Raw genomic sequence first — 19202 nt, forward strand, 5'->3', positions numbered from 1 at the left:
GGGACAGGGAAGATGGTTAAAATTGATGGGAAGATGGATGGAGCCAAATACAGGACCATTCTGGAAGAAAACCTGATGGAGTCTGCAAAAGACCTGAGACTGGGACGGAGATTTGTCTTCCAACAAGACAATGATCCAAAACATAAAGCAAAATATACAATGGAATGGTTCAAAAATAAACATATCCAGGTGTTAGAAAGGCCAAGTCAAAGTCCAGACCTGAATCTAATCGAGAATCTGTGGAAAGAACTGAAAACTGCTGTTCACAAATGCTCTCCATCCAACCTCACTGAGCTCGAGCTGTTTTGCAAGGAGGAATGGGAAAAAATGTCAGTCTCTCGATGTGCAAAACTGATAGAGACATACCCCAAGCGACTTACAGCTGTAATCACAGCAAAAGGTGGCGCTACAAAGTATTAACTTAAGGGGGCTGAATAATTTTGCACGCCCAATTTTTCAGTTTTTGATTTGTTAAAAAAGTTTGAAATATCCAATAAATGTCGTTCCACTTTATGATTGTGTCCCACTTGTTGTTGATTCTTCACAACAAAAATACAGTTTTATATCTTTATGTTTGAAGCCTGAAATGTGGCAAAAGGTCGCAAAGTTCAAGGGGGCCGAATACTTTCGCAAGGCACTGTATGTACTCTCGGTTAACCCAGAACTAAAGTCTCATGTAATTGGTCAGCTGGTTAAGTTCTGGGTCAAGAACTTAAGCTGTACCATAGAGGCACAGAATACGTTAGAAGAAAAACTAAGAAATGGAGGAACTTATTCAAGAAAGACCCAGTGTAATATATTATACAAATAAAGACAACTGGATAGAATATGGGGGAAAATGCGCCAAATTATTTTCAATCTTCAATATAGAAATGCTACCAAAATGTGTTAACTTGTTACAAATGGAGTCACGCATGATTCACCAACTGATATTTAGAAAGGGGAAGTAAAGTACTTTAAGAATGTTTTTGTTTCAGTCTCCATCTCCACTAACTGAAACTAATTGTATGGATTTTTCTTTCTAATAATGTAAAATTAACATCTGTACAGCAACTCATGTGAAGGCCAAATTACAGAGGAACTTCTTGATGCAACTAAAGCCTTTACGGCCGGGAACTCCAGGGCTGGATTGCATACCAGTGGAAGTAACTTTTTTTTATATACTCAGAGGACCATTATTACCATGTTTTAACCACTCCTATATACAGTGGGGCAAAAAAGTATTTAGTCAGCCACCAATTGTGCAAGTTCTCCCACTTAAAGATGAGAGAGGCCTGTAATTTTCATCATAGGTACACTTCAACTATGACAGGCAAAATGAGAAAATAAATCCAGAAAATCACATTGCAGGATTTTTAATGAATTTATTTGCAAATTATGGTGGAAAATAAGTATGTGGTCACCTACAAACAAGCAAGATTTCTGGCTCTCACACACCTGTAACGTCTTCTTTAAGAGGCTCCTCTGTCCTCCACTCGTTACCTGTATTAATGGAACCTGTTTGAACTTGTTAACAGTATAAAAGATACCTGTCCACAACCTCAAACAGTCACACTCCAAACTCCACTATGGCCAAGACCAAAGAGCTGTCAAAGGACACCAGAAACAAAATTGTAGACCTGCACCAGGTTGGGAAGATTGAATCTGCAATAGGTAAGCAGCTTGGTTTGAAGAAATCAACTGTGGGAGCAATTATTAGGAAATGGAAGACATACAAGACCACTGATAATCTCCCTCGATCTGGGGCTCCACGCAAGATCTCACCCCGTGGGGTCAAAATGATCACAAATCCCAGAACCACACGGGGGGACCTAGTAAATGACCTGCAGAGAGCCGGGACCAAAGTAACAAAGCCTACCATCAGTAACACACTAGGGACCGCCAGGGACTCAAATCCTGCAGTGCCAGACGTGTCCCCCTGCTTAAGCCAGTAAATGTCCAGGCCCATCTGAAGTTTGCTAGGGAGCATTTGGATGATCCAGAAGAAGATTGGGAGAATGTCATATGGTCAGATGAAACCAAAATATAACTTTTTGGTAAAACCTCAATTCGTCGTGTTTGGAGGACAAAGAATGCTGAGTTGCATCCAAAGAACACCATACCTACTGTGAAGCATGGGGGTGGAAACATTATGTTTTGGGGCTGTTTTTCTGGAAAGGGACCAGGACGACTGATTCGTGTAAAGGAAAGAATGAATGGGGCCATGTATCGTGAGATTTTGATTGAAAACCTCCTTCCATCAGCAAGGGCATTGAAGATGAAACGTGACTGGGTCTTTCAGCATGACAATGATCCCAAACACACCGCCCGGGCAACGAAGGAGAGGCTTCGTAAGAAGCATTTGAAGGTCCTGGAGTGGCCTAGCCAGTCTCCAGATCTCAACCCCATAGAAAATCTTTGGAGGGAGTTGAAAGTCTGTGTTGCCCAGCAACAGCCCCAAAGCATCACTGCTCTAGAGATCTGCATGGAGGAATGGGCCAAAATACCAGCAACAGTATGTGAAAACCTTGTGAAGACTTACAGAAAACGTTTGACCTCTGTCATTGCCAACAAAAGATATATAACAAAGTATTGACATAAACTTTTGTTATTGACCAAATACTTATTTTCCACCATAATTTGCAAATAAACTCATTACAAATCCTACAATGTGATTTTCTGGATTTTTTTCTCAGTTTGTCTGTCATAGTTGAAGTGTACCTATGATGAAAATTACAGGCCTCTCTCATCTTTTGAAGTGGGAGAACTTGCACAATTGGTGGCTGACTAAATACTTTTTTTGCCCCACTGTAAATGGTAGATTATCAGACATGCAACAAGAAGTTCTGATATCATTAATACTGAAACAGGACCCAAGTGGTGTGTGTGTGTGTGTGTGTGTGTGTGTGTGTGTGTGTGTGTGTGTGTGTGTGTGTGTGTGTGTGTGTGTGTGTGTGTGTGTGTGTGTGTGTGTGTGTGTGTGTGTGTGTGTGTGTGTGTGTATATATAAGATCCAGTCCATTAAAAAATTGGAGACCTCTTACACTTCAGTGTTGTGATGCAAAAATATAGAATTAAAGTATTGTCAGATATTATTCATGCTAATCAGACAGGTTTTTTACATGGACGATACATTGGCGATAATATAAGACAAATACTGGAAACAATAGAATACTATGAAATATATGGGACAACAGGCCTGGTTTTCATAGCTGATTTTGAAAAGGCTTTTGAAAAATACGACTGGAGTTTATATATCAATTTTATATAAATTAATATATATACATTTCGGGGAATCTCTTATAAAATGGGTTAAAGTTATGTATAGTAACCCTAGGTGTAAATAATGGCTACATCTCAAAGTGTTATACTATCTAGAGGAGTAAAACAAGGTGGTCCACTATCGGCATATCTATTTATTATTGCCATCGAAATGTTAGCTGTTAAAATTAGATCCAACAATAATATTAAGGGATTAGAAATCCGTGGCTTAAAAACGAAGGTCTCATTGTACGCTGTTTCGTCTTTACTTTTAAAACCACAATTAGAATCTCTCCACGGCCTTTTAGAGGATCTAGATACTTTTGCTATCGTCTCTGGAATAAAACCAAATTATGGTATTACGTATTGGATCACTAAAAAATTCACATTTTACATTACTGTGTAGGTTACCAATGAAATGGTCTGACGGAGATGTGGACATACTCGGTATACAAATCCCAAAAGAAAGAAATGATCTCACTCCAATAAATGTTTATAGAAAGTTAGCAAAATAGATAAGATCTTGCTATAATGGAAAGGAAAATACCTGTCTATTTGAGGAAAAATCACCCTGATTAACTCTTTAGTCACATCACAGTTGACCTATTTGCTTATAGTTTTGCCTACACCTAGTGACCTGCTATTTAAATGATATGAACAAAAAATATTCCATATTATATGGAATGGCAAGCCAAACTAAATGTAAAAGGCCTATTTACATAACGAATATGAATCCGTAGGGCAGAAATGATTAAATATCAAAGCATTAGACCACTCACTAAAGGCATCAGTCATACAAAAGTTATGCTTAAATCCAAACTGGTTCTCTAGTAAATTGGTAGGAATGTCTCATCCTATGTTCAAGAATGGCTTTTTTCCCTTTATTTCAGATTACACCTGCTCACTTTCGGTTGTTTGAAAAGGAAATAATCTCCAAAATATTGTTATTTTTTAAACAAGCCTTAGAAAGTTGGTTACAATTTCAGTTTGATCCACCTGAAAAGACAGAACAAATAATACAACAAATATTGTGGTTAAACTCACATATACTAATTGATTTTTTTAAAGTATTTTAAAAGGTATAATTTTAGTGAATGATATCATAAATAGGACTGGTGTAGTTATGTCACACATGCAGCTAACACAGACATATGGAAATATCTGCTCTACCCAAAATTACAACCAACTAATTGCAGCATTACCACAAAAATGGAAGAGGCAAGTAGAAGGGGATAAAATACCTACCAGGTGGCGTGGCGAGAATCTGTCTCCTCACCACGCGCTCTCACCACTGGTGTCCCCCAGGGCTCTGTTCTAGGCCCTCTCCTATTCTCGCTATACACCAAGTCACTTGGCTCTGTCATAACCTCACATGGTCTCTCCTATCATTGCTATGCAGACGACACACAATTAATCTTCTCCTTTCCCCCTTCTGAAAATCGCATCTCTGCATGTCTGGCAGACATATCAGTGTGGATGACGGATCACCACCTAGCTGAACCTCGGCAAGACGGAGCTGCTCTTCCTCCCGGGAAGGACTGCCCGTTCCATGATCTCGCCATCATGGTTGATAACTCCATTGTGTCCTCCTCCCAGAGCGCTAAGAACCTTGGCGTGATCCTGGACAACACCCTGTCGTTCTCAACTAACATCAAGGCGGTGGCCCGTTCCTGTAGGTTCATGCTCTACAACATCCGCAGAGTACGACCCTGCCTCACACAGGAAGCGGCGCAGGTCCTAATCCAGGCACTTGTCATCTCCCGTCTGGATTACTGCAACTCGCTGTTGGCTGGGCTCCCTGCCTGTGCCATTAAACCCCTACAACTCATCCAGAACGCCGCAGCCCGTCTGGTGTTCAACCTTCCCAAGTTCTCTCACGTCACCCCGCTCCTCCGCTCTCTCCACTGGCTTCCAGTTGAAGCTCGCATCCGCTACAAGATACGGAGCTGTGAGGGGAACGGCACCTCAGTACCTCCAGGCTCTGATCAGGCCCTACACCCAAACAAGGGCACTGCGTTCATCCACCTCTGGCCTGCTCGCCTCCCTACCACTGAGGAAGTACAGTTCCCGCTCAGCCCGCTCAGCCCAGTCAAAACTGTTCGCTGCTCTGGCTCCCCAATGGTGGAACACACTCCCTCACGACGCCAGGACAGCGGAGTCAATCACCACCTTCCGGAGACACCTGAAACTCCACCTCTTTAAGGAATACCTAGGATAGGATAAAGTAATCCTTCTCACCCCCCTTAAAAGATTTAGATGCACTATTGTAAAGTGGCTGTTCCACTGGATGTCATAAGGTGAATGCACCAATTTGTAAGTCGCTCTGGATAAGAGCGTCTGCTAAATGACTTAAATGTAAATGTAAATAAAAGTAAGGAACTTGTATGTCGGCCCTGTATTAAAGAACATAAATGGTTAAAGAAAAGTGTGATAAATAAACACATATACCAATTTCATTTAAGGACCAAAAAACGGACAGCTGTGCCATTTAAATTGCTAAATATTTGGGAAGAGATTTTCGATGTATCCATTCCATGGCACATGTTTATGAATTGATATGCAAAACAACGCCGGATTCAAAACTTCACATTTTTCTATTTAAATTACTATACAAAATTCTTGCAACCAATAGAATGTTATATGTATGGGGGATACATTCTTCCCAGCTCTGAAGATTTTGCTGTGAGGAGGCAGAGTCATTAGATAATTTATTGTCCATATGTAGCTCGTTTTTGGTCACAGGTCCAGGAATGGCTGAAGAATTGCAACATTTTTCTAGAACTAATGCTGCAGATAGCAATTCTGGATGGTTTGAAAAGCCATATTCAGTCAATCAATAAAATAATTATTATTTTAGCAAAAATGTTTATTTTTTAATTTACAATCTGTAGAAGCTATGAAAATAGAAAGGTTCAGTACTTTTGTTAATCATCACAGCACAGTTGAAATATATATGGCAAATAGAAATCCAAAATGGATGGGGTTGAGAGAGAGATGGGAGGGGTTGAATGGAGCTGAAGGGTGGGACTAATAACAAGATAACCAATGTGAAACATACGGGGTCCGCAATATTAAGCTGATCCACCCCTTTCAAAAAAGAAGTTCTTGGCCCATACATGTTAAGAGAAGAGATAAAGAAATGTTAGAATGAGGAGCTCCACCTTCTCTCTTTGCAAGTTATGCGCCACCCCCCCTTCCCAAATTCGAAAGATGCTAACACGGAATGCAAACCGGCTGCGCGCGTGCTCCATCGTGCATAAATGTATTTTGTCCCCCACACCAAATGCGATCACGACATGCAGGTTAAAATATCAAAAATATCAAAACTCTGAACCAATTATATTAATTTGGGGACAGGTCAAAAGGCATTAAACATTTATGGCAATTTAGCTAGTTAGCTTGCACTTGCTAGCTTATTTGTCCCATTGAGCTAGTTTGCTGTTGTTAATTTGTCCTGGGATATAAACATTGAGTTATTTCACTTGAAATGCACAAGGTCCTCTCCACCCGCCCATTAATCCACACATAAAACGGTCAACCGAATCATGTCTAGTCATCTCTCTTCCTTCCAGGCTTTTTCTTCTCTTGACTTTATATTGCGATTGGCAACTTTCAGAAATTAGGTGCATTACCGCCACTGACCTCGTTCGTCTTTCAATCACCCACGTGGGTATAACCAATGAGGAGATGGCACGTGGGTACCTGCTTCTATAAACCAATGAGAAGATGGTAGAGGCAGGACTTGCAGCCCGATCTGCTTCACAAATAGAACTGACTTCTATTTTAGACCTTGGCAACACAGACACTCGTTGGTGCCACAAATAGAACAGACTTCTATTTTTGACCTTGGCAACACAGACGCTTTCTACATTTATTTTGCAACGCGAGCGGTGTAGTCAGCCTGTAACACCTTCGAAATCGTGATTTGTCCAAATAACCAGTGAAGACAAGCAAAACACGGGAACTAGTGCTGTTCCTAATCCTAGCATCCCATTAAATCCAAACAGATTATCTTGGTTTACAAACAGAATCTTCCACAACAGATTAGTGTATGCCAGATTTTACAATGCCTGGATAGTTATTTTACTTATAAACTAACCACATATTATAGCAATCTGGTGACTGGCAGAACAGTCGATGACGTGACACCCAGACATTGGTTGATACATGCAACTTCTGAGCAGGGGCACGCGACCTGTATGTGACAGGTGTCAGGGGCTTGGTGGGTCTAGCAGGCAGTGATCGTCTTGATTTGATACTTTTCACATGTTCTGCAAGAGATTAGAGTCCCCTATGAAACACGGACCACATAAGGTTCCCACCCTTACATTACGATAAACCGAAGAGTAGATGTATAGCCCTATTTTCAATCAAGTGCGAAAATATTTTTATTCTAAACAATGCATATTCAATATATCACAATGCTGCTGTCCGGGCCTGGATAGCTGCAGCACCGAACGCGGGTTTACATTAGATTAAACCTCGTCTGCGCTTGCAGACAAGTGCCATGGGGTTGGGTGTGCAATTGAGACTCGATTTGTAAATAAAATGCGTCAGAAATAAACTATTCCAATATTGGAAAGCGGCAACCCCAAGGAGGAACCCTGACGCACCACCGTAAAATGACTAAAACTGTCATATATCCCACGGGATGGCACATTTATAATAAAAAGCCATTTAACATGAACGAGACGGGAAAGACAGTGACTTATTATTGAAGCTCAGTCGACACTATTTTACTTGTAGCATAGCCCCTATACATCATTGCAGACGACAGCACTTTTGACGCCAGAAAATGATATTGCAGAGACAATAGGGCTATTGAAAGAAAAGGCTACAGGTCTACATTATGTTATATTTTCTATGATATACATATTAATATCCTACATCATAGAAGCATAGACGTTATTGGCACACGTGCCAAAGAAACGTGAATTATAGGCCTAATCGAAACGAGTGCGTACTTTCAAACTCAAGATCCAAGCAAAGATAACCTATATGTTTTACTCATCGACAGTGAAAACTGCCACATACAATTCCAATATAGATTGCAACCCTCCCCATCCCCCCAGTGAGTACGTAGATCCACGTATTCACCAAGCGCCCTCTATCACAGTGCCAGCGAAATCATGCTGCATCACTGCCTCAACCGCAAAGACCTCCACGGCAACACGGCCTCATTTAGTATATTATTCTGCCTGTCCATGACTAAATACAATCACATTGGGACAGTGCAAAACATATTGCCGTGACACGATTAGGAAGAGTATCCCCCCCCCCCACACACACACAGAGTCTGTAGGCTATAGCTATAAATACAGTCACTGCCTTTCACTGTTTATCAACATCACAGGTCCCGAGCAAAATACAATAATTTATATAGCACATCAGACATCCACATGACGCAATACCCAACCCTAAACGAGATCTTAAACGCCACACAATTAATAGCGTATAGCTCTTAATAGCCTATAAAATAATACAAAAAACAAAGAAAATGCACTCACTTTTTACTACCCGATCCGTGGCGTTTAAGACCATGTCAACGTTAGACATCTTCATGGGCAGTTGCGCTCTTGAGGCAAACTCGTTTTTAGTCCTCCTTGCGGAAGTGACTGTTTATTCTCGGTGTGTTTTCGCGGTTGCGAGATTTGGTTGGTGCAGTGGCATCACTTGGATACGTCCCTCAGTGTATCACTGCCTGCGCTGGGGATGACTACTGCTACCCAGTTAGGGTGGATGCTGCTGAGGAGGGTGCTGTGCTAAGCTGTCGTGTGGCGGAGGATGGAGGGAACGAATTAGGAGGGGGTGGCAGAGAGACAGAGTGGGAGAGAGAGAGCTCTGCTCAGGAGATCCTCACTGCGCGCTGCACCACCCCGACATGGCGTTGAGGGGAACTCCTACGCAAATGTTTCACGGGGCTGCCTGATGCTGCCATCAGGTGGAGGCAAAGCCGGGGATTCCCAAAAACACGCACGCGCCATGTTTTTGTATTCTATGCACTTGCTGAAAGGGGTGGGGATGTGCCCTGAGACGCATAGGTCTGTCGCCTACTGTATTTAGTATGGTTGTATCAGTGAAGGTTCCTGGGGTAAAACATTGTGCCATTGTTTTTTTTTGTGTGTGAGATGTTATTTCTCCAACATTTTCAAATATTCAGAGAGACCTATGGGAGAACAAGTGGCATCCATAGAGGAGATGACAAGCCCAAAATGTGTGTGTGTGTGTGTGTGTGTGTGTGTGACAAGAACACATTGAATACCTAACCAATCAACATAGAACATTTCCTGGAAGTGTTCACATAACCATGGCATGTGGTTGCGCAAACTGTTCTGCCTCTCAGACCAAATGTGTCTGGATGCCAAATAATCTTGGATCAGTAGGCCTATTAGAGGAAAGTGGAAATCTTAACAGCAGAAGGTTTTCCTGCAGCCACAGGTCCATAACAGGTGCTTTGAATGAATATCCTCATTATATGAACTGCCAGAGCGCGGCGCTGTTCAGTCTCCTTGGTTCTGAAACCAGCGACCAGTCAGACCGCGCTCATCGCAGCGCTGTCCGTAGTGCTGAATGTTTGGGCGCAGGTAGGGCATCTTCCCGTAGGCTCGATTCACTGCGGATTCTAAAATGTAAGTTACAAAAGACAGACAACTTGTTTTGCCACCTCAACAACACACTGTGCTGTGGTGTCACAAGCACTAGGAAGACTATTTTTTATTTATCTCAACTATCTTTTTAGCAGCCTATAGAGACCTACCTGTATATTGGAGATACGCTTTACAATAGCATTTACAATTTACATTATAGACCGGTGGTAGACATACAGTGCAGCCTATAATGTGGCCATATTGGCCATGACATTTTATTTTTGTTCTAGTAATTTCTACAATTTGCAACTCATAAGAATCAATCTAGTGAAACAAAGTTTGATGACGTAAGCTCATCAATGACCTCACCTCATTGATGACGTGGCTTGGACTCATTCCCAGTGGTGTAAAGTACTTACGTAGAAGGTATACTTATACTTTAACTTTTGATAGTTAAGTATATTTCAAACCAAATACTTTTACAAAGGTAGTATTTTACTGGGTGACTAACATTTACTTGAGTACATTTCTATTAAGGTATCTTTACTTTTACTCAAGTATGACTATTGGGTACTTTTTCCACCACGGCTCATTCCCATGTAGGCCTATGGCTACAATAGAAGTCGCGGATTGGTGGGTCTTCTCTTCATCTGAATGTTGTAGGCATGACGGGCGAGGACTTTGTGATGACTGTAGAAATGTATGTGCTTGGCCAAATGTTCTATGATGTAACCTTAGGCATTTTACATGAACAAAATACAACTCTGAAAACAGTGAAACAATCTCTGTAGTGCTTTTTCTTTTTGACAGCTATGAGGTTGCAGGTCCATCCCTTGCACATATGGTTCCACAGTTATTACATATGCATATAAAGTTGACCATGACCCTGTTAGGCCTAATTACGGATACAAGTGGGCTATCCTATTTATACATCTAGCTAATCATTAGAAAATATAGCACAAATGAATAAAATCATGGAGTCATATGGGAGGAACCAGTGGAGTTGTGTAGCCTAAAGACTCAGAAATGATGTCAGTTGCATAGCTCTAACCTGTCCCACCGTTTCCAGCGGATGTAGCGTGTCGCAAGCAGACGATTGCGTCACAGTCTACCGAGAAGTGATGCGGTGCCCACTTCCCACAGCTGCTAGGAGGAGCCGGGTGAAGCGCACTGTATTTCAGTTTCGCTAGGCTACTCCGATAGTCAGTCGCCGCATTGTACTGTAAAGACAGCCATTTAAAAACACATTTTGAACTCCGGGGGGTAAAATCTGGGTGGAGAGGCAATAATCGTTGTTTCGCAGAAGTAAACCGACCAGTACATTGACAGCGGCACGAACACAACAATGGCCCTGAAAAGAATTCACAAGGTAAGGAAGTAACGTTATCTTGCTTCCGTCCTAGCTAATAGCTAGCCCCCTTTTTGGCCTTCGCTTTTTGGCACAATTACGAGCTAGGCTACTAAAGCAAAACGGCTTGCTAGCCCACATTTAGACCGCTTTCCTCACCTGCCGCCTGGTCAGTGGCTAACTTGTGATCAGATTAATTTGGTTTTGAAAACTAGCGTTAGCTAGCTGGCTACTAGGCAGTTAGCTAGCACAGTTTAGCGGCAGATGACATCGATAACAGTGCGCTATGCTAGCTAACAAGGTAACTAACGTTAATTATGAGTTATTGGCTACTAGCTAGTTAGCTAATTTGATTGGCAAGCTACCATTAGCTTATTAGGTAGTTAACATACTGGCGGTGGTAGCTAGTTAGTAATAGCTAACTAGCTTTAATCATATCTTGCCAAATGTAACTAGCTAGCTAACGTTTTTCGGGAAATTCCTCACTAGCTAGTACTACCTACTAACGTTACTTCCTTGTAGTAAACAAATGAACATCAGCTGCTGGTGTCGTTTACGCCCCAACAAAAATCACGTTTGGCATAACTACCATGGTCCTGACCTGTCTAATGCCAGTAGTTACTTCAGCAATTTGACTTGAACAAACCAGTTAGCTACTGTAACTAGCTATACAATTGTTTTACCAGCATTGTCTTCAGTATCAAAATGAAGTTGCTCTGTTGCTTTCATCTGACACTGGCTGATTAATGAAAACGATTGAAGTTGACAGAATGTTAGACTTTGAAAGGAAAATATTTATCCCTCCATGCTATTCTAAATCCAGTACTATTTCTGTTTCATTGAGGACATTTAACTGACTTACTTTCAGTTGTGGCGGAAACGATGTTCAGTAGTAAACATGAATCCCGCTAACCCGTACAGGACAGGTCTGACCACAATGTTGTTTGTAGTCCTTGAAATTAGTTACATTTTGATAGGTCTTTATCTTCTGGCAACAAATCTGAGCCTAGCCTACTACATACCAGCCCACATTTAGCATTGGAGACATTGTATGCAGTTTTACTGAATTACTCATACAATACAGGCATTGTTCATGGAAGTATTATACTTTTTTGGAAGAAATCAGAACTCTATTTATTTATTTATTTTTTATTTTTTCCTCCTAGGAGTTAAATGATTTGGCTCGTGACCCTCCAGCACAGTGTTCCGCAGGACCAGTGGGAGATGACAGTAAGTCACCTCAACCTCTATCTCACAACACCACCACCCGCAAACCACTTTCACCACCTATTTCAATCAATATTCATGACGGTTCATATCTTAATCACAGAACAAAGTATTTGACTCCCAAGAAAACAGGTGATGAAATGTAGCCTATAGATGGGAGCCAATAAAGATTGATGCTGGTATTCATCAATGACACTAGTTGTCATTTGTATATTGGCACGGAAATCTAATTGAAACACTATTTACTTGTAATGGTGCTCATAGTGTATTTAAACAGTTTTCTCCTCTCTTACCTAGTGTTTCACTGGCAAGCTACAATAATGGGACCTGTAAGTATACCCCCCTGTTCTGCTCTTTAAAGTTTAGGGGTTCACAGCCTTTATTCTGGGACATATAGTAACCACCAATTTTCCTTTCTGCAGAATGACAGTCCGTATCAGGGCGGCGTGTTCTTCTTGACCATTCACTTCCCCACTGACTATCCCTTCAAACCACCAAAGGTAAGGACGTATCCTGGAACTTGTGGGCAGACTTTTAACGTAGCTATGAGCTAGATCTACATTGATCGTAAAATTCCGTCATGCATGACTGTTTGTTTTCAGTGCATGCGACATCTCGTCATTGCGGTAAAGGAGATGGTGTAAATGTAATACATTTGCAAGATACAGGGGGAAAAAAAGCATGTCCTCTCTATAGGTTGCATTCACCACAAGAATCTACCACCCAAACATCAACAGCAATGGCAGCATCTGCTTGGACATCCTGAGGTCGCAGTGGTCGCCAGCACTCACCATCTCCAAAGGTAAGTCCAAAATGGTGCTCTTGGTTTATGTTTGTATGTGGGTCTAGATAATTTGTTCCGGTTGGCTTGAACCAGTATGGTTTGAGTTTTCACAACAGATTCTGGTAAGTATGTCCCGAATTATGCTCAGGAAGAGGTCCGAGATTTACGTTGATTGTCAGAACTGTGGTGACTCTTGTTGTTGGTCGTCCTACAGTCCTCCTGTCCATCTGCTCACTTCTCTGTGACCCAAACCCAGACGACCCACTAGTTCCTGAGATCGCCCGCATCTACAAGACCGACAGGGAAAAGTAGGCCTTACACATTTTCAACATTCAACACATTTTTGTATAGCCTGTGTGCTACAAGGAAAGTGATTTGTATCCTGCTGTCATTCCAGATACAACAGAATAGCCCGGGAATGGACACAGAAATATGCAATGTAGTCGCAAGGCATAACAGCAGATAATCTGCCTTTTTATATTCGAAGGCTTGGGGAGCTTTGAACGAAAAAGAGGGTAAAAGTCTTGTTGGTTTCCATTGGAGTGATTTCTTTGAGCCACACCCTCCCTCTCCCTACGCACTTGACCTCCATTCTCCTGCCTCACCCCCTTCAAAACCTGTCCAGCTGCGGTGTTGTACATATTTCAGATTGCATATTGTATTACCCCACTGTCTGTTTCTGCCACTATGTCCACCGGCATCCATGTAGGACCACTCTTATTTGATTCCAAGAAGCGTTCCTTATAATTTTTTTTATGAACCCAAGGTTTGCTTTCCCAAGATTGAGGGATTTTTATTTTTTATTTGTATTTTTTAGACTTTTTTCTTCTTTTTTTCCCTCTGTGCTTCCAGCTATCCTGTAACATGATGGTAAGGGTGGGGAGAGATGGGACTTGGAGAGTGTTTTTGGCTATGATAAGAAATGACTTTCAAGCTGTCACTATGGTTCTGGAAACCTCTAGGGGACTTTTTCTGTTTGGCTACGGTATGCCCAGGATCCCGCCTCAGCCCCACCACAATATTAATCACTGTCATTAAGATGATAGTTAAGTACCCGTGGACCCATCCGCACTGTATGAAGTGAAACAATAGAATAATGAGACGGCGATCTATTGATAGAAGTATCTGAATATAACTTCCAAATGACTGTTTACCCTCAACTTAGTCAAATGATATACTCCTTGTTGTTTTTGCTAAAGAAAAAAAAATAGTACCCTTTTTAGATCGACCTTTGAGCCTTCATTATATAATTTTTCTCTCAATGGTGGCAAATCTTTCTTTTTTTGGTGTAGGTCTGATTTGAAAACGGCCAATGTTAGGCAGATAAGTTGGGTGGTACAAGTAGTTTGTGACTGGAATGGTATTAATCCAGCTTCATCGTTCATTTGATCTAGCCTGAAAGGACAAAGATTTGACATGAGTAATAAATCATGTTTGAAGGCAACTTCACAAGACAAGCTCTAAAAATGTTTTAAGCAACAGTAGCACTAGACAAATATGATGAGAGTTGAACTGTCTACCCATCATGTGGGCTAAGTTGAAGGAAACAATCTGATTGGGGTGTATTTTCAGTTATTTTCATTTTTAAAAAAAAAGTGAACTCATTATTCTGTCTTCTCACTTTGTATATTTGAGCAGCCATTGTTGACTTAGCGCCAATGACTCATTGGCTGGATCTCAGAACCCTGGACTCAAGGACTTGAGTTCCAGACGGACAAACTTCTGTATATTTAATTACCCAGGAGCTCATGGAGCTTGTCTTAATTAAACTGTGTAATAAACATGATTATTAAAGTTGTGGGTGTCACTGTTTTATTTAATATCCTTTATCAAATATGTGCTTTTACAATTTTACCTGAAGGCTTTGTCAATTTGAAAAGAGGAATGTCTTGTACGGTTTGTTTTAATATATATATATTTTTTAACCTTTTTTATTTAGCTAGGCGAGTCTTGCATGTGTCCTATTGATGTGGGAGACTTTTGCAGGTGTTTTGATAGCAACAATGAAATCTATGTAATATACCTATTTTTTTTTTATACAACTGTGAAACATTTAGTCTTCCTCTTATTCCAACTGATTCATACCACCATGTTGTCCCTTTTACAGGTAACTATATTAAGACGTAGGACCTGGCTGTTCTTATTACTGCCAGCCCATTCAATGAATTAGTTATTACATTATTTGAAGCAAAGTTACAGAACCTGCAACTACACTATAGACCCGAATTCCAGTCTTATGTTTCTCTGCTACGCTGCTCCAAAAGTTGTATGGAATATTTCACACACAACTGTCTGATTTGTGAGACTTACTGTACAACACTGTCCTGAATTTTAAGGACAAAGGTGGGCCAAGAGCCGCATAATATACTTACACCAATTCACCTGCCTTACCATGATGCTCAATTATAGTATGTTTTTAGGAGGGGTTAGACCTTATGTACAATATACAAATTAAAGGTGTCTTTATTTCCAGGCCACAAATGAGATTTTTTTATTCTCCCACTAGATGGCGGTCTATCATTGGGTTTGGCTCTAATCGATTCGATTTTTCATAATGTAGGCTTAACGGCTTATGCCGTTCATTTGAGGGCCACAATCAGCTAGCCACTGGCATTTACAGTGGCTGTAGTCAATTAAGAGGTGGATGAGATGTCTTAGTTAAATGCCATTAGATACCGTAAACATATGTTAAATCTATATATTGACTATGTCCATTTTCCGTGGATCCCAAGGGTAGTTTGCGGACTATCACATTCTGAGTGCAGAGAATGAACATGTGATTGCTTGCGGTCTGAACAACAAATCCTTGAAATCGCGCCAGTGTTGACTGCCAGCAAGCCCACTGCAGCTTGGAGCGATGAGGCGCAGGTAAAGTCTACTATAGTCTACTCTACTGCATATTTGAGTCATATACCTTGTGGTGAGGACATTTACCCACACAGAGAACCCATATCACCAACAAAACTATGGTTCTTTCATAAACTGCAGGGGCTTGAGGCAGGGCCCAATACCCTTCCACATTTTGTGTGTCCTTGAATTTGGCAATACTGAGGGGACTGATGAGTGGAGGGAGGCCAGCCAGATGAATGGGATGAGCCTCTGGACTAAAACAGGAAGTGTACGGTGGGGAAGACAGCTGCACAGGGAGGTGAGGTACTGTCTTCTCATAAGGGTGTGTGGGAGTGAGAAAGGGGAGCTGCACTGTGATGTTTGGAGAACGTGCATGTCTTGCAACAGTACTCAGTGTCTGAGAAACCGGATGTTCATCTCTCTCTCTCTCTCCCTTCCTCTCACCCCTCACTCCTCTTCTAGGCTTCCTTTAGAGTCTCTCCTGTGGCGCTGGTCATGTGTGCAGCTGGAGAAAGAGGCCGTGTAACACTAATCCCCCGGCCGGCTCAGGAAAGTACTCTGCCTCGCTTTGCACAGAGAGAAAACAACAAAGAGCTGAGTGTGGCTGCAGCCCCAGGGCTCAGCGCTCCCACAAGAACGTCTCCTGTGTCACAGCTTGCTGCTGCCTCCTACCCATGGCCACTCTCTCACCCATTGCTCTCTCGATGTAACACTCTCTCTGACACACCCCATACCAGTGGAAAAAAATACAATTTCGGAAACTATGATGCCTAACCTATGTGTGTGTGTGTGTGTGTGTGTGTGTGTGTGTGTGTGTGTGTGTGTGTGTGTGTGTGTGTGTGTGTGTGTGTGTGTGTGTGTGTGTGAGAGAGATTGACTTCTGAGGGTCCAGATCAGGAATGTAGACAAGCCTAGAGCGGACAGGAAAAATGTGGTCAGTCTGGACATTTTAAAATAACAAGGATGCACAGGCGCTCCTCTGCACTATATGTCAAATCAAAGTGAGGGACTCATGTCTGCGTGCTTTTAATCAATTTGAAATGAATAGGCCCATGTGACCAATTACAACAGTTCAGTTATAAGTGTTATAACCCATATTTTGGTAACGTGGTAAATATTGACCCCTTGCAGTGCATACGCGCCGTTCCTCAAATTTCGTGCACACCCTACTCCACTATGCACATGCCTCGGAGCTTAGAGTTGGTATGGCTGATGGTCGGCATGAAAGTGATTTCCAAAGGCGCAAGGGATGACGAGGGGATTGACGTCTTCTTAATATGAGATAGGGTGAGACCCGGCATATTGCCAGAGCCAAACTAGACACTCCAGGGATTACGGAGAAATGCGTGTCCAATTTATGCACGGCAGTGCGTCTTGGGGGAATAGATGCGACCATTGTGCACTTACCTTGAACGGAACCCTTGCTTGTTATCCCACGGCCACACTCAGTAAACACAGAAGCCTACAGGTAAACATGCTAATAATAATTTTCGAATGATAATAAACCAAATGGCGGAACAGCACTATTAATTTAATAGATTAATGGTACATTTTGGCCCTACAGGTAGTCTAGCAACACCAACCTATAGCCTATATTCTACTGACATGGAGAGAATATAAACGTTTGGCTTGGCTAAATTACAACAAATGACATGATGAGTTAAACAAACAAGGAGATAAGTAATCACAAGAGACCCAAACCAAAAGATTCACAGGTGGCCATCCATGCTTACCTGTCACATTAGTGATTCCTCCACAGAACGTGAGGTGTGAATTGAGCGTAATAATAATTCAACTTTGGTTTCAAACCCAGTAATTAAGTAAATGTTTGGTGCTTCAATGGATAGCTCTTAAGTGCCCAAACGTGCCCATTTTTTTGCAGATTATGCGATGCTTAAACATTGATGATAAAGTTGGTAATTTTAATAGGTCGTGTCATGGACATGTCAATTACAATTAGTGTTTACTAACATTATTTATTTTTTATTTTTGAGGATGTGAACACAAGTACACATTAATGCATTACTCATTACGCATGAAATTGCTCTGCGTAATAGTGACCGGAAGGCTGCGTTTGGTGACAGATTAAGGTTTACACTGTGTGTGTATATGTGTATGTCCAAGTGAGAGGGTGTTTTTGTGTGCGGGAGGTTGGCTGACTACTGCCAGTGTTGGAACACCCCTCCCTCTCTCTCCCTCTCTCAAGCTGCCGCGTTATTTTCCAGCTCGCAACCGCACGGCTCGATCGATTCGCATTGATTGTCCCTGACGAGCTGCTCCACTTTCTAGCCAATGTCAGCCCGTCTGCAATTGGGAAGGAGAGAAATGAAGGAAAATCTCTGCCGCCCTGGCGGTGTCATTTCCACACACTTCGGTTGGCCGCCTGCCAGTAGACAGGACATTCGAAAGAGGTGGAGTGGACTCTTGGTTTGAGCGAGAAGAGGAGCCGAGCGCACCGGTCATGGGCGATAACATAGCGAGTAGCGACTGAGCGCACACACCGCTTCGAGTGTGAAAAACAACCCATCGTCTAATTACCTAATTACGCACCGTCAGCCGCTGCGTAAAATAAACATGGTTACCATCAGAAACCACCAGTGACATGCCACACGAACGTGTTATCATCCTAAATTAGAACATTAAAATATCAATGAAGGACAACATGATGTCAATTTATAATAATGAAGTTCTACCATCAAGACAATTATGTTGTTTTGCAAATCAGACTCATTGCTTACTGGAAAGGGGAATTGCAATAGCGCATCTTACCATACTTACCATACGTAGGATTAGGCGATTTTTTAAAACAAGGTAATAGCCTAGACCTTGACACTTCGCATTAACAGGCTAGGTTCACACACATGTGGATGTCCATCAATGAAAATCAAACAAGAGAAAAATATTGGTTTTTGTCCGTGCAATATTAACCATCGGATATGTTTCCATATTGATAGATGCACTGTGAAAGTTATTTGTAAACATGAATGTGTTAAAGGAAAGTTAAGTCTTAAAGAGGTATGACGAAATATCAACTTGCGCTCATACAGAGAGAAACAAATCATAATGTGCCTACAGCCAGCACTGATGGGAGCCACAACAACCAGTAAAATGCATCTCAAAGTCATAAATATGTCAAGCTTTTAATAACAGACATGTTCTTCATTTA

General features: G+C 41.7%; 2 protein-coding genes across 3 annotated transcripts in view; one reads left to right on the forward strand and one right to left on the reverse strand.

Moving 5' to 3' along the window:
- ppp3ca (protein phosphatase 3, catalytic subunit, alpha isozyme) overlaps window positions 1-9076 on the reverse strand; it is a 58790-nt gene extending 49714 nt beyond the window's left edge. Inside the window, exon 1 of one of the 2 annotated variants that reach the window (XM_035781095.2) lies at window positions 8748-9076. In XM_035781095.2, coding sequence (XP_035636988.1) covers window positions 8748-8802 — 55 coding nt within the window. In that variant the 5' untranslated portion in view covers window positions 8803-9076. The remainder of the gene's footprint in view (window positions 1-8747) is intronic. The other variant, XM_035781094.2, reaches the window with a different exon arrangement.
- Window positions 9077-10928: 1852 nt separating this feature from the next.
- On the forward strand, window positions 10929-14983 carry LOC118390488 (ubiquitin-conjugating enzyme E2 D2). The gene is made up of 7 exons (XM_035781096.2): window positions 10929-11196; window positions 12342-12405; window positions 12700-12731; window positions 12825-12902; window positions 13099-13204; window positions 13401-13494; window positions 13584-14983. Exons 1-7 carry the CDS (start codon window positions 11173-11175, stop codon window positions 13627-13629), a joined length of 444 nt encoding a protein of 147 aa, XP_035636989.1. The 5' UTR covers window positions 10929-11172; the 3' UTR covers window positions 13630-14983.
- The last annotated feature ends 4219 nt before the right edge of the window (window positions 14984-19202 follow it).

The sequence above is a fragment of the Oncorhynchus keta genome, chromosome 11 (assembly GCF_023373465.1).
Source record: "Oncorhynchus keta strain PuntledgeMale-10-30-2019 chromosome 11, Oket_V2, whole genome shotgun sequence".
Taxonomy (NCBI): domain Eukaryota; kingdom Metazoa; phylum Chordata; class Actinopteri; order Salmoniformes; family Salmonidae; genus Oncorhynchus; species Oncorhynchus keta.